The 14,397-nt window shown below is 42.4% G+C and overlaps 1 protein-coding gene across 1 annotated transcript; it reads right to left on the bottom strand.

Annotated features, from left to right (window-relative positions):
• Positions 1-358: 358 nt before the first annotated feature.
• On the bottom strand, positions 359-11,918 carry LOC140000922 (cysteine protease ATG4A-like). The gene is made up of 10 exons (XM_072032029.1): positions 11,897-11,918; positions 8,676-8,837; positions 8,114-8,212; positions 7,219-7,320; positions 6,591-6,663; positions 5,182-5,257; positions 3,237-3,377; positions 2,131-2,187; positions 867-978; positions 359-594 (listed from the first exon to the last, which is right to left on the bottom strand). The coding sequence occupies exons 1-10, from the start codon at positions 11,916-11,918 to the stop codon at positions 530-532; spliced, it is 909 nt and encodes a 302-aa protein (XP_071888130.1). The 3' UTR covers positions 359-529.
• Between the last annotated feature and the right edge of the window lie 2,479 nt (positions 11,919-14,397).

Raw genomic sequence — 14,397 nt, 5'->3', positions numbered from 1 at the left:
TTTTGTAATAAAGTCTGGTTGCTCAAATACATGTTAAAATATTTAACAAGGAAACAATTTTCTCCTGATCCAGTCAATCTTTTAAACAAGACAATGTATTTTTCCTATGACGCAGCCCACAGGAGGGAACAGAAGTAAACATCCTCCTGAACTGAAGACTGTTTTGCTTGAAGAACTAAACTATTGCATTATTATATGAGAGCAAGAAATATCCATTTGGGTTATCCCTTTCTCCAAACATGGTGCCCAGTGATACATGTATTTTTGCCTTAATCTCAAAGGCCCGTTTGTCTCCACGTAAGGTACGTTAAAAAGAGATTCCCTTTAAGCATCTTATCACAAGATCTCTTACTGCCTTTCCATCCGGGGAAGCTTGTGTGTTAAACTGCCCTTGGAGTTTTGGATGCTACTAGATTTCTGTGCTCTGTTATCCATAATTTCAGGCACTTCGGGGCTAACATGGCTGTTTAAGTCAATGCAATAATATTACCAATATATTCAACACTCAGAAGAGTCACCACAGTTTCCTTCACACACTCAGGATTTCAAATTCTTCTTCCAATTCAAATAGCTTGTCAGTAGATTCAATGAGTTCTGTAAAAAAAGATAAAGAAAAAAATTCTTCTAAAGACATGCCTGATTTTGTTCACTTAAAAAAAAAAACTTTGAAAGACGCATTCCAGAAAAGTACTTTGTAAGAGTGAAAAAAAAAAATCTGTGCTAGCAATTGTATGGCTTGTTTGGATACATGCCTGCTATATATTGCTTGACACTCACAAAGGATAGTTATTCTACCTGTGATTATTCTTTTATTTGCTAACAAGGAACATAACATTGCACAATTAGGCTTTTAATCGGTGCCTTACCTGCTCCTGTGGTTGTCACTTCTGGTTTTGTTGGAGGTATGAAAGGAGGCCAGTGTGGCGGGTGCTTCTGGACCAGCTCAAACATCCGTAGACTCTGCTGCTTTAGAATCTCCTGAGGACAGAATGCTTTCATTTTAAAAGCTGGCTCGGGAGACGCTTCAAACACAAAACGTGTCTGCTTAATTGAAAGTGTTTTTTAATTACGCATGTCCATCAGGAAAAAAAAGTCTTTATACAGACATACTGTGAAATCCAAGCACCATGGTCTCTGTAATACATCCCTAGTTAAAACACATCTGGAAGACAGATCTCTTGAACTGTACTACAAATTATCAGTCTTATCATCTTTTGATATCAGCTTTGATATCTGCAAACCTGTAATTTTGTTTACACGTAGCAAGCACACTAGGAATGTACAATATTTTCTGCTTTTTAAAAGAAAGTTGCTTGCATAGAACTCTCCTCAAGTTTTCTGTTGATCAATAGCACAAAAGACAGATCTATCAGCTCCTCCAAAGGGGAAAAAAAAAAAAAAAACGCATCAGATTTTGAAGGACAGGTTTTGGTCAGGAAAAAAGGTGTTCCTGAAGCCAAACGCTATTCCTCTTCAAAGAGAAGTTACCTTCTGTCCTGTATTTCAGTTATTTACAAACTGTTTTCCTTAGATGATTTTTTTTTTTTTTTTAAATAAATGCCCTTAGAGGTTGATGGTACTTTACATTCAGACGTCTGGTGCTTAGCTTAACAGCTGCATGCAGAAACATCCTCAAGTCTGTTTCCTGTGGCAGCCAGCACCTTCTGTTCTCCCTAGATCAGCAGGAGCTAGAGGCCTGCAGCGCTTACAGAATCAGATCTTTAAGATAGCAGGGACTAACAGTCATAATTAGAACACGCAACCTATTATGTCAAACAATAAAAAAGGATCAGGAAGCAAATCATTGATACATCACTACAATATGGCAGTTAAACCTTAGTCATTTAGTGAGAATTAGAAGTTAAAAGCAAGTGTCACCCAGTAACACCTTCAAGTGTGGATGTTTACACCCATTTTCCAACTGGCAGGGTTTGTGGCTGGTAAAGTGCTGAACAATTTCCAATTAGCAATTCAGTAGTATTGCCTTACCCTGATGCTTTAATGCATTCTTCTCCATGGCTCATACAATTTGTATACAAAGGAAAATGCAAAGGAAAATTTTACAAAAAACAAACAATAAAAACCAGACTTTATAAAGAACAAATCGAGATGCTAAGTTCCCACTCTTACCTTTTGTACAAGACTACACCGGTTATCAAAATCACATTCTTCTTTGCAAAAGAAGCCCTTAGGGGAAAAAACAAACACACAGAGTTTTACCTTTGCAGATGGTAGGTATGTGGTACCAGCAGGTAAGGCGGTTTGACCTCTGATACAGTAATGCCCTGTACGATCAGTAGATATAAGACTCCAAATATGTGGCAGCTCTAGGGAGAGAACCCACGGGGAGAACAAGGCCCTGCAAACCCCTAACGAAATAGTCAAGCAAAAAATAGCAGCAGCTCCTGTGTGCTCCTCCATGGAGCGCCACCCAGTTCCTACAGTCCAGGTATCAGCAGAAGCTGAAAACTTGTAGATGATGGACCACCTAAGGAACATTTCCATTCTGGTATCTATACTGAAAATATTTGCTCTTCATTATGATTTTGTCTGTCTCGTTGCATCATGCCACATTTTGCACAGTTACGTAGTTAAGTATTAAAACAAAAAAAAACAAAAAAACTTTCTAAAAAGCAGCAGTATTAAAAAACAGGTATGTGAATGAATGACAGATACCGGTATCTTTACAGATTGTTTAAAGCTTTAGAAACACATCCCACTGGTGACAACTGCCAATCACCCAATCACAGGATACTGGCATGGGATCAGATCCAATTTTTTCAAATACCACAGTCCCCCATGACATTTTGGGTGAATTACAAATAATACATTTGTATTTGTAATTTGGGGTGAAATACAATAATTCCACTTAAACATTTTCAACTTATGATATAAAGTAAGTTTAAGTAACTTGTCTAGAGGTGACCAAACATAAAGTAGTGATAGAATAAAACACGTAAACCTGTTTCAGTTCCTTGCTCTGACCATTATAATGCCTCTTGAAAGAAGTAAAAGCTGCTCAGTAAAGAAAACAAAGCGAGCTCCCTACAGTACAGACAGCTCCCCACTTGCCCTAAGATTCTCCATGTAGTTATGTACAAACTACTATGTGTTGATCACAGAAGACAGCTTTGTGATCTTGGTTCTGTTCAAGGAGATGCATTGCTGCCCTTACCAATGTAGAGAGACATTACTTTGAGATAAAGTACATGCATTCAAGATTTCCTGACACTTACTAAAGCTACTGAAGGGTCCAAATTCATGATCTTCATTCTATGTGGGGCTTCCTGGCAGTGGAAACTCTCATCGTCAACCGTGCCATTTTCTTCTGAATCTACAAAGCTTTGAGTGGTGTGAGGGTCCAGATAGATCAGCTCATTGCCTGGATGGGTAAAAGCCGTATGTTAAAAATAAGCAAGTGACATTAATAAGCACTTGGTCCAGAACTGTAAAATAGAAATTAGATTGCCATTGCAGTCAGTATAATCTAGACTTTCCAGCTAGGGATTCTTTAAGAGAATCAGAAGGTTTAGACACAGCGTTTCCCACAGGGTATTTAGTATAACTTCCTATTGTCACCTATTACTGTAATTTTTTGGTTGGTTATGTTCTATCTTTGTCACATACTTTTATTTTTCCATGTGAGATCCAGTACTTTTTTTTTTTTTTTTTTAAATCTCAAGTGTTGTAAACACTAACATTTGACAGATTAAAAGGTACAGGATGTTCACAGATGCAATCTGTAATCCCATTAGGCATTCATTCAGAAATTGGAACAAAAAAGCCTAACTAAAACAGGTTAGGTTTTACAAAAGGACAAAATAGGGTTGCAAAATTTTGGCCCAAAGTGGGGTGAAATCTGAAGGAATGCATTTTAAATTAATTAGAGCAATACTTAATAACAGAAGGTATGCAAAAGGTGAAAAAGATACTGCTATCAGAAACAGTTTTGAAATACAAGAAAATAAAAGTGACATTTGACCAATACACTTGTCAAATGCTATCAGCTATTCTCAGTATGTTGCTCTTGTTGATGTCATCACTTATTTTTACACCTAGCTTTGCTGTTAACTTTCTGCTCCTGTTAAGGATCATCTCATACTGTTTCTAAACTCTTTTAGATATGCTTCTTCATTTATTTTATTCTATTCTCATCTTTCTTTACTTCTAGAGGTTCACGCTTAGACCCCTTACTATTTCCCCTTCAAAAAATGTTCTCTTTTGATCATCTGCACATTTGGAATAAGTTTCTTTTTTCCTTACCTAAAAATCCTATGAAATAAAAGGCATTATTTGGTTTCCCTCCTAATGCTCCCAAAGACTGTGGCATCTTAAAGCATTCCTAGGAGTTCAAAAGGAATAAAGGAAATTGTCATTCATTTCTTTACTGACATCACAGATACCCAAACTTATTTGACAGTAACGAGCAATGAATTGAAAGAAAACCTTACTTTAAATGCATCAATATATACGGGATTTATGTGATTTATCCCTAGTCGTAGAGGTATAATAAGCAAGAGGGCTTTCCAGCCTGTGCAGAGTCCTCCTGCCTTCTTGCTTCGGCCAAGAGCACTTCTGTGCAAATGTGCACTGCTGTGGGACGCGCTGCTGCTCTGAGGAGGGGACCAGCACGTTTTTTCTGCGGGAATAAAACTAGAAATCAGTCAACGCACAGAGGAACACAAAGCAGATCTTCCTCTCAGTAGTGAATTAAGCTAGTTTGCCAGGGATCTTTATAGGGCACCCAAGACAAAACGAGCCGGGCATGGCAATTACAGCTATTTAGTAGAAGTAATTCTAGCAGACAGTATGTGCTGGCACGTCCAAGTGAGACGTTAGATCAATGATTGGGGGATGACAATTTAAGACTGCAGTGACATGTCCTATTAATGTTATTAATAGTGTCAAGCTTTGCCTATAAAACGCCAGAGAAATGAAATGGCAGCAATGATGACAGTAGAAATTCTTCAAGGAGCTCTTCACATCCAGTGATGTGAGCACGAAGTTGGCATCAGGGATCAAAAAAACACAACTGAGTTTGTATGTCCTTCTTCCCTCTTCTTACCCTTGCAAGACAAACCCATGGCCCCCCAAGTATTTGTTCATGTTTAGATACATGCTGGCAAATGGAGTCAAATCAGAAACTGTTACCAGAAAACTGATGAGGTGTCACTTCCTGATGTCTTCAATGACCACCGTATTGCCCATAGATACATAAACTGCTAATGAATTCCATTCATCAAATAAAGCAAGCTTCCTAGAAAACATTAAGGTACTAATTAATATAAACTAGTTGGATCAAAAGGGTAGCTTTACACTCAGAACCATTTATTTATTTATTTTTTCTTAAGAAAAAACATCCTTTCTGCATTTTTTAAAGTCTCCATGTAAGAAAAAGAAAACTTTAAACATTAAATGTTTAATATCTTTAGAAAAATAGGTACTGAGTGGTACCAGGAAAAACATATGCGCTGCACCATGTGCAAACTGTTTTGTCTTACTGCTAAGTGCAGTGACAGTAACAGTTCAACTACATCAAGTTTATTACTTTTTATTGCACTCGACAGTCTCTGCACTGGGTTCTTGCCCAATTGTGTCTTTTCTCATCTGGAAAAGAAAAAAATTCCTATGCCAGTTTTGCAGATTACTTTTTGCTTAAGAAATTCCACTGAATTCAGTGGAATTACTTCTGCCTGAGCCTGCGTGCACAGCAGAAATGGGGCGTTAAAAGCTAAATCAGCTAAGGGTTTGGGGCACCAAAATTTCAGTGGGAGACAGCAGCACACAGTTTTATGTCCACTTCTGCAAAATCCAAACCTTTGGGGAAGGGAGCTACACTCTTAAGCTGCACTGGCAGAATTAGCTGTTTCAAATAAGCCAGAAAGAAATGGGGGTGAGCGTTTCACCATGAAAAACTTGGCCATGAAAGATCTGGAGTCCAGGGCATGCTTCAGCTCCCCTCCCTCTTCAGATCATGTGCCTGTTCCAGGGTGTCAAAGACTTGCTGCTGAGCTCGCAGGACCTGTAGCCTAGCCCCTGCCTGAGGTAAGACACCTCCACGTACCCCTGGAGAACTGAGCAGCCTCAGTTCCTTTCAGTGTGGCTCCCAGACTATGAGGAGCTGCCCATCTTTATCCAGTAGCCTTGCTGGCAGAACTGCTGCTCAGAAAGGGAGGAATTGCAGCTCAGTTCCCTCCTCAGCCGAGATGGCTTCTCTCTGATGTTTCACACCACCACTCCGACCTACACGGTGGCACTCTCGACCTGCCAGAGCTGTGCCACTGTGCAGAAAGGAATATACATCTGTGGTGTGACTGGTGAGGGCATGCAGACGGCATAGCAGGAGACTTTCCTGCAGTTTCTTCTCCTCAGGCTCTTCCTTTATTAAAATTTAGAGGTCACCCATTCCCAACTCAGTACCTGCACACCGAGCTGTGGCATGACATTCCATGCTGCACTTGTAAAGAGATGGCAAGTACATTCCTGACTGTGGGACAGGGGGAGATGCAGCCTTCAAAACTCTGCCTGGGCCTTCTCTTGGCTGCCCCAGGGGAGTACGTTCTGAATGAGACTGGTATGATCTCACTTACTTTAGTACTTGAGCAACTGTATTTGGTCCAAACCATTCTCCAATTGACTTCCCCTCTCCAACACCCACCTGTGCTGTTTTCATAGTGAAAAAAAGACACACGTACACAAAATCAAAGAAAAATGAGACCATAAAGAATGTGGGAACAATATACAGTAAATACCGTGACTGTCAAACATTCTAGAGTAACTGCAATCTGTAGTTAGCAATAACAATTATTTTCTCAATCTATGCTCTTTTCAAAACTTAGGGAGTGCCAGTTTCTTTAATAAACAAAAGGCTTCTAAACTACAATGAGAATTACAAGTTAACAAATGTTAGTGCCCTTTATTACAAATTACAGCAATAAGCTACAAGACTGTCTATTCTAACATTACTGACTCTGGTACCCAAGGCTTACAGAGTTTATCAAGAGCTACATTCTAGTACATGGCTTTATTTAGGTCTCAGGGAATGTTTCTGTACTACTAGTCTTTGCGCCCATCTGCATACCTTTTTATTTTTGTATAAGCATACACCTTGTCTTCACATCCACTTTTTAAAATTATGAATTAACATACTGCAAATTAGTGATTCAACACAGTAGAAATTTCAGTGGAAAAAACCTGAAAGTTTATGTTTGTTCTTACCCATCTGGTGGATTGAATAACAGCAAGCCTTCCTGTCGAGAAAGCATCGTAGGATTCTGTGATATTCTTCTGGTTGTTTTTTGTGTTTTTCCCATTGCCAATCTGAAAGGAAAAATTGATATAGAATAAAAAATGGTGACGTTTTCATTACACTGATCAAATGTCTAGACAGCAGAAAGCTTTATAATGAGATGTTAAAAGACATTTCAATTCATCTCGAATATTTACATTTTGTGTAGAGCTCCTAGAATTCCAAGCTTGTTATTTATCATCAAGCTGCCCTTTATCATCATAGGCTAGATTGTAAAAACAGGGAAAATAAAACAAAACAAAAACATCAACTGCAAACATATTCTGACGGATCACGCTGCGTATTGATAGCCATTCCAGTATCTCTGAGCTTCCAAGATTATTTAAAAGTACAGGCTGTGTTTAGACCTTGTTGGATTTCTAAGCACCCATTAAATAACAACATAAGATCCATACAGAAAGTCCAAACACTCCACTGGCAGCATCCTGGGATGTGACATGCATGCTTAAGAGCTTGCACCAGGGGGGTTTGGACCTCGTGCTGCTGACAAGTGAGTAGTGAAGAGAAGGGTAAGAGCACTGTCCCACGGTGGCAGGTTTTCCCTTGGCCTCAACTTGGGTGTTACACTAAAAGGTTTATAAAATAATGGCGACAGGATTCCCCATTTCTTCTCCTTCTATGCCTATTTCTCTGCTTCAGGCTGGGATGATTTCACCCAGCTGAATATGAATTGATTCATTAGGAACTGTTACCAGGGCATCAAAGAAAGTCTCACTAATAAATTCAGGGTTTGTGCTTTTAATGGAGTACTTACGAAGAAGCGTCTGCAGACAATACCGAAGTTCCCTCAGGACCAGCACTCACCTCTCCCTAAGTGTCTGCAGATCAGTGCTTGGGCCAGCATCATCTGCCCGCATCGCAGCATACATCCCCAGCCAGCGTCCGATGAAGGACCCGTGCCTCCTGTTAGGAAAGTTCATCACAATCAGTGCAGGCTTTCAACTGGGTGCAGCACCACAGAGGACATTTCAGAGTGCTAGAAAACAGATAGGGCTGCTGAAGCCTCCATGAACTGTCCTACAGATAAAAGGCACACAGCAAGACTTTGGTTCCATGCTGTTGGTCTAATTCTAATCTCTGCATTGCACAAATAAACAAAATTCATTTATTCCTTGTGGAGCTGACTTACTCTTTTCATTCTTCAAGCAGCATTCACAAACCATTTACTGCATGCTATACAACATGATCACCTGTTTACATACAGACATAAATAAACACTGATTTTAATAATCTTCATGTTTGCATAAACAGTTAAAATGATGCTCAAAATGCGCTGATACTCTAGAAATATTTTCCCAGCCTACGATGCCATCACTTATCTTGCTATTTAATTTAGAACAATGCAGCAAATCTGCAGTATACTCACCACTAGGCAAAAACTTTCTTCTATATGTAAACCACACGTAAACCACAGTAAACCACGCGTGAACACACCTTGGCTTATTGTCTGACTTTGGCTTATGGTGCGTCTGTTGCTGTGTCCAGCACAGTGCAGCCCCTAAATTGCTACCAAAACCTTGCCACAAACCTCAATCCCCCTGTTAAAAGAGACCCTCTTGTTTGTTGCCCTTCTTTCGACACTCTCTAACAGGTTTATGTCTTTTTCTTATACTGTGGAGCCCAAAACTGCACTCAGTACTCAGTACATGGAATACCAACAGAGACTGCCTGGCATTTTCTCTTCTCTGCAGAAGCTCTGTTGCTAACACTGTCCAGAAATCACCACTGTCACAGACAGTAGTAGCATTCCCTCCTCCCACAGTTTGTTCTGCCCCCCAAGACTTAGACACCACCCAGAAAAAGAAGAATAATAATACTAATAAAATAAAATAAAATAAAATAAAATAAAATAAAATAAAATAAAATAAAATAAAATAAAATAAAATAAAATAGTCAAAAGCTGTCAGAAAGGCAGTAGTGCAGACTGTGGAGAGCCTGGGTTCAAATCCTTCTTCTGTGAGGCTCTGAACCTATATCCCACCACAATCTCTCTGCTAATGTATGGCAGGGAAAGGAGGAAGAAAGAACATATCTCCTGCACTTTCCATTTATTGTTGACTGACAATTCTGTAGAGTTATAAAGCCTCAATCAGTGAGATACAGGGTTCTTCTCACACTGTCTCACTGTGCCCTAAGCGGAACAGCTCTCATTTAATAGATGCTTCACCACAAAATCATGAGTCATCTGCAGTTTTGAACTTTTCTGGGATCAAGTCCCTTCAGATGGTTGAGGAATCTGCTCCAGCACCTATGTAAACTGGTGCTCTACTAAGCTAGTGAGTGAACAAGAGAGAAATCCTCTGCTAGATGACTTGACAAATTGGGTCTGAAAATAGTGTTGAGGCAGAATAGTCCACGATTTTTGCCTTGGGTGCACAGAGGGATTGGGTGTTGTAGACTTCTTTTATTCTTCATTAAGATAAACATTTTCAAAAATGTGCTTGTTCAACCTTGCTCCCACTGTGTGCATGGGAGGGAGATAACTGAAAGTGGGGAGCGTTGCTTGGATCCTGCAAGTGGCTGAGGTCCAGTGGGGTTGGAGGCTTTCTTCCTCCTTTTGGAAATGCAAAGCAACCCTGCACCTCCCCTGCACTTGCAGAAGGATCGTGACAGCCCAAAGCACAGCGGCTTTGTAATTGCTGCATACACTTCGATCGGATTTACGTGGCAAGGGTTTGGTAGCAGGGGCCTGCAGGGATGGCGTCTGTGAGAACAGTCCAGACAACAGCCAGCTCCAGATAGCTCCAAAAGGGCCCCGGCGCTTGCCAGAGCTGAGCCAATAAGCGATGTTGTTTGCACCTCTGGGAGAGCAGATGTAAGCAGGGGGAAATACTGCTGCACAACAGAAGCTGGAAGAGCAAGGAGTGAGAAGCAGCCCTGCAGCCCCCAAGGTGAGTGCAGCAGGAGGCAGGAGGTGCTCCAGGCTCACAGCAGCAGTTCCCCTGCGGGCTGTGCAGGGAGAGGCCCCTGGTGGAGCAGGCTGTCCCCCTGCACCCATGGGTCCCCCATGGAGCAGATCTCCACGCTGCTGCCCCCCTGTGGGTGGAGGAGCCCCCGGTGGAGCAGGTGGCTGTGGCCTGGAGGAGGCTGCGGCCTGTGGAGAGCCCCCGCAGGAGCAGGCCCCGGGCCGCAGCTGCAGCCATGGAGAGGAGCCCCCGCAGGAGCAGGGGGGCTGGGGGGAGCTGCCGCCCAGCCGTGGGGGACCCGTGCTGGAGCAGTTTGCTCCTGGGGGATGGATGGATGGATGGAGCCCGTGGGACGGAGCCGTGTGGGAGCAGTGCTTGAGGAGCTGCTGCCTGTGGGCAGCCCGTGTGGGATCAGCTGGGGAAGGACGGCATCCCATGGGAGGGACCCCACGGGGAGCAGGGGCAGGGAGGGACCCTGAGGGTCACTCTGCTGAGTCTGCTTTGCCCGTCACGATACTTGTTGAGCCATCGCCCTGTCCTTATCTCAGCCCTGGAGCCCTTTGCATCGTATTTTCTCCCCCTTTCCCTTTGAGGAGGGGGAGTGAGAGAGCGGCCGTGGTGGAACTCGGCTGCCCACCCGCTTTGAACCACCGCAGTTGCAAAGTCCTGGGAAAGATTTCTTTCAAGAAATTAAACAAGGTGTTTAACAAAGAAATGCAGAGTTTCCTTTTGAAGGCTTCCTGGAGAATTGGGCTTCTTTCCTATTCCCAGCTCAGAGGAAGGGAATTGTTGATTTCACCTTCTTTTTTCTGACATGGAAATCAAAGGTGAACTGCTCTACAAGGACGGGCAACGTCTCAGAATCAAGCTCTTTTGCTCTGTAGTCCTTTCTCAAGGAAAAGATTGATCACCCACCTTCCACAGATGTAGGGGAGCAGAGAATAATTTGGGAACTACTCTAATTCAAGTCAGTTTGGGCATAGTGGTACTTCCCTAGCTGTTTCTGAGACAGACGCATTAGCAACAGAGAGTGTTGTGCCGTCACTGGGAGGCGCCTGCGGTGATGACTTCAGAAACAGAACTGAATTGTGTCACCACAGCACTTTGGCAACAGCTGCCTCTGTGCACGTTTAGCTGGGAGGCACAGAGAAGGGTGCTGGATGCGATGAAACCACGTGAGGATTTGTGGATCTCCCCTTGAGGTGCACAGAGAGGGACCATGCCCTTCTGTAAGTGTTTTGATGCTTGGCTGCGGAAAAAAATGTGGTTTTGTTGTGAATGCTTCATTGTAGTATTCTGTAGTTTGTGTCAAGTCCTTACAGAAGCCTCAAGGTTGGTACTTTGCTCAATGATGGAGCTGCACAGAGTGAGAACAGACCCAATGTACGGGTGAGGGCCTCTGCACGTTCTCTTCTTCCTACAGACGATCAACAAATAAGGGGAGACAGAGAAGAGTGTGCTGTGGTCCTCCCATAGACCGCAAGTACTAAAGCATAAACAAGAGGCTTAAGAGTCCCCCTGTCATGTTAAAATTCAGGCAGCAATGGACTTCCTCACACGGGCTGGCCTGTCGACTAGTGTCTCAGGCTGTGGCGTATGAAGATGCACTCCATCTGCTTTCAGGGTAGCAATGGCAGTGGGCAAGCTTCCTGACCTTAACATTTGACATTTCATTTCTCACCTGAGTTTTGGTGGCTCTCCATGATTCATTCTTGGTCTAGAAAAAAAAAAAAAAAAAAAAAAAAAAAAAAAGTGAATTTGGATCAAAATAAAAGGATAAAAGGATTTCCTTTCCATTCATTACATGTTCTTAACTTAACTAAAAAAAGTGAACTGTGATGAAAATAAAAGGATTTCCTTTCCATTCATTACATGTTCTTACCTTTGTAACAGATTTGGTTATTGACTTAGAAGGCAAATATCTGGCCAGACTGCAAGACTTGTGCTCGCAGCGTGGGACAGCTCTCATAAAGGTGATTCAGGGCAGTTTCTGGAAAACAAGACATCAGATCTCCAAAACACTTTCTTTGTGCTAATGTAGGAAGGGTGAGTAAGTGTAAAGGTAAGAGCCCAGATACCGTAAGAAGCAGAAAGTGATAAGGAAACTTCCTTCTGGCTGATACAGCTCCATATCTAGTTGTCAAGTATGAAGAGAGCAGTGCTAAGTTTCTTGGGGAGAGGTAAAAAAGAAGAGACTGGGAGATTGTAAAAGGAAAAAGTGGGATTCCCTATTTCAGGAAATCCTAGGAACTGGAAATAGAGATTGGAAGAGTGCTTTAAGCCAAGACAGACATGTTTTAAAACTAAAACCTAGGAGTTGAATGAACCAAGAAATTAATCCCTTTTGATTATGCAGTTGCGTCCAGTGTTATCTTGGGAAATATGGTTTCCACATAAAACGTATCTGGGGCTTGAAGTTCTCCTAAGGCCCTTCTCTGTGTATTCCCTACTGTTTGGTAAGCGCTGAGGTCACACTGCAGACAGCAGCACGTCCTCTCCCCACTACTTAGCTGTCTGTTCTCACAACACGTCTAGGAACAGAATGGCTTGGACACAACTGCGCCTAGGACCGAGTTCATTCAAGCTGCTGGATGAGGTAAAAGCTCTGGACAAGCGAAGGGGAGGGAGGGATGGGTGGACATACAATATGATCACTTTAATCTCATTTCTCTAAGAATCCTGGCTGAGAAAACAAAACAAAACAGAATCAAAAAGAACAGAACAGAACAGAACAGAACAGAACAAATGAAGCAAGCAGCTAGCTTGCTGGAGACATTGTCTGGGAAGCAGTGAAAACACTTGCAAACAAAAACACGTCAAAGGACTAACTCTTTGAGCTTAATTCTAATCCAACAGCATAACCTCAAAGTCCTGTTTCTGTTCGTAACAGGCTGGTCCAGTAACATGTCCCATTGGATGACTTTGCAGCATAGATGTCAGGAATGCAGCTTGGGATCCCCTCCTTCTACTCAGAGTTCACTTTGAAGGGATGAGCAAGTAATTCTTCCTGGGTTGACGGAAATCTAAAGTCTGTTTTCTAACACTCTTGCAGACGCTTCTCTGTCCATCGGCCTGTCCTGCCAACTCTGGTGTGAGTGTGAAGTTGTGGCAAGAGGGATTTCCCATTCCTATTTGACCTGATGGACACCAGCTTTCCTCGGAAATGGCTGATGTTGCTGAGGAGGCAGCAGTATCAAAGCCCTTGCTGATGAAGGTACAACCAGCTGGGGAGGCTTTGGCATTTCTGCACAACGCTGCTCCCTGACTGTCACTCCAGACTCAGATTCGGAAAGAAGCAAAGCAAGCTAGAGGAAAACTGGATGTCCTGGTAATTTTCTTTTTCTTTTATTTCTTCATTCTTCACTTGTAAGAAAATCTAAATCTTAACCCTTTGTTTGAAAACACGGCTTTATGGAAATGCTTATGGGTGTGCTCCTTCACCTTGTGTGGAACCTGCTTCACCTCGCTTCAGCTATAGGACACCTATGCTCCAATTTATGCTTCCCATGATAAAGCGGTGTTCTTTCGGTGTTCTTTTCTGTGATGCTTGCAGGCGAGGTTGAAAAGAGTTGTCAGTAGGATTCTTCGTTTCCTTTGCAGTATCCAAAGCTCCGTATTACCGTGGATCTTCTCCTCTGATCTGGAAAGCTTCACAGGCCAAAAGAGAATTGAGATGAAGAAGGAAATAGAGAATGCTGACCAATATTGCCAAGTACCACCCGTAAGTTTTGTGAAAGAATCCGGTGCATTTCTGTAGTGGTAGAAAGTTCATAAAATCATCGTCGTGCACTTGAAGGCAAGCAATGCTGTAAAAATGAAGAATGCAAGGCCCTGCTTAAGGACAATCTTCAGGCTGCTTCTAGATCAACAGCTTATTTGCTTCTTCCACAACCTCATCTCCGCTTGCTTAGAAGTTGTGAAGGTCGGAAGCACACTCCGTCTTTTTCATCCCCTCTGTGTATCTTTTCCCTGACAGCAACTTCTGTCTTGGCTCTTCACATCCAGCCAGAGCAGTTGCTTTGCCTCCGCAACCTGCAGGCTGACCTCTCGTGTGTACCTGTGCTGGACTGAGGGTAATGCTTGTAACGCACACAGATGCTGCATTCACTGTGACTTTTAGAAAAGAGAGCAAGAAGCTAACCTGCACAGCAGACTCTTAGGTTTCTGTATCTCTCTCTCTTT

The sequence above is a fragment of the Anas platyrhynchos genome, chromosome 35 (assembly GCF_047663525.1).
Source record: "Anas platyrhynchos isolate ZD024472 breed Pekin duck chromosome 35, IASCAAS_PekinDuck_T2T, whole genome shotgun sequence".
Classification (NCBI taxonomy): Eukaryota; Metazoa; Chordata; class Aves; order Anseriformes; family Anatidae; genus Anas; species Anas platyrhynchos.
The sequence above is the reverse complement of the archived record's forward strand: the minus strand, read 5'-3'. Positions and strand labels throughout refer to the sequence as shown.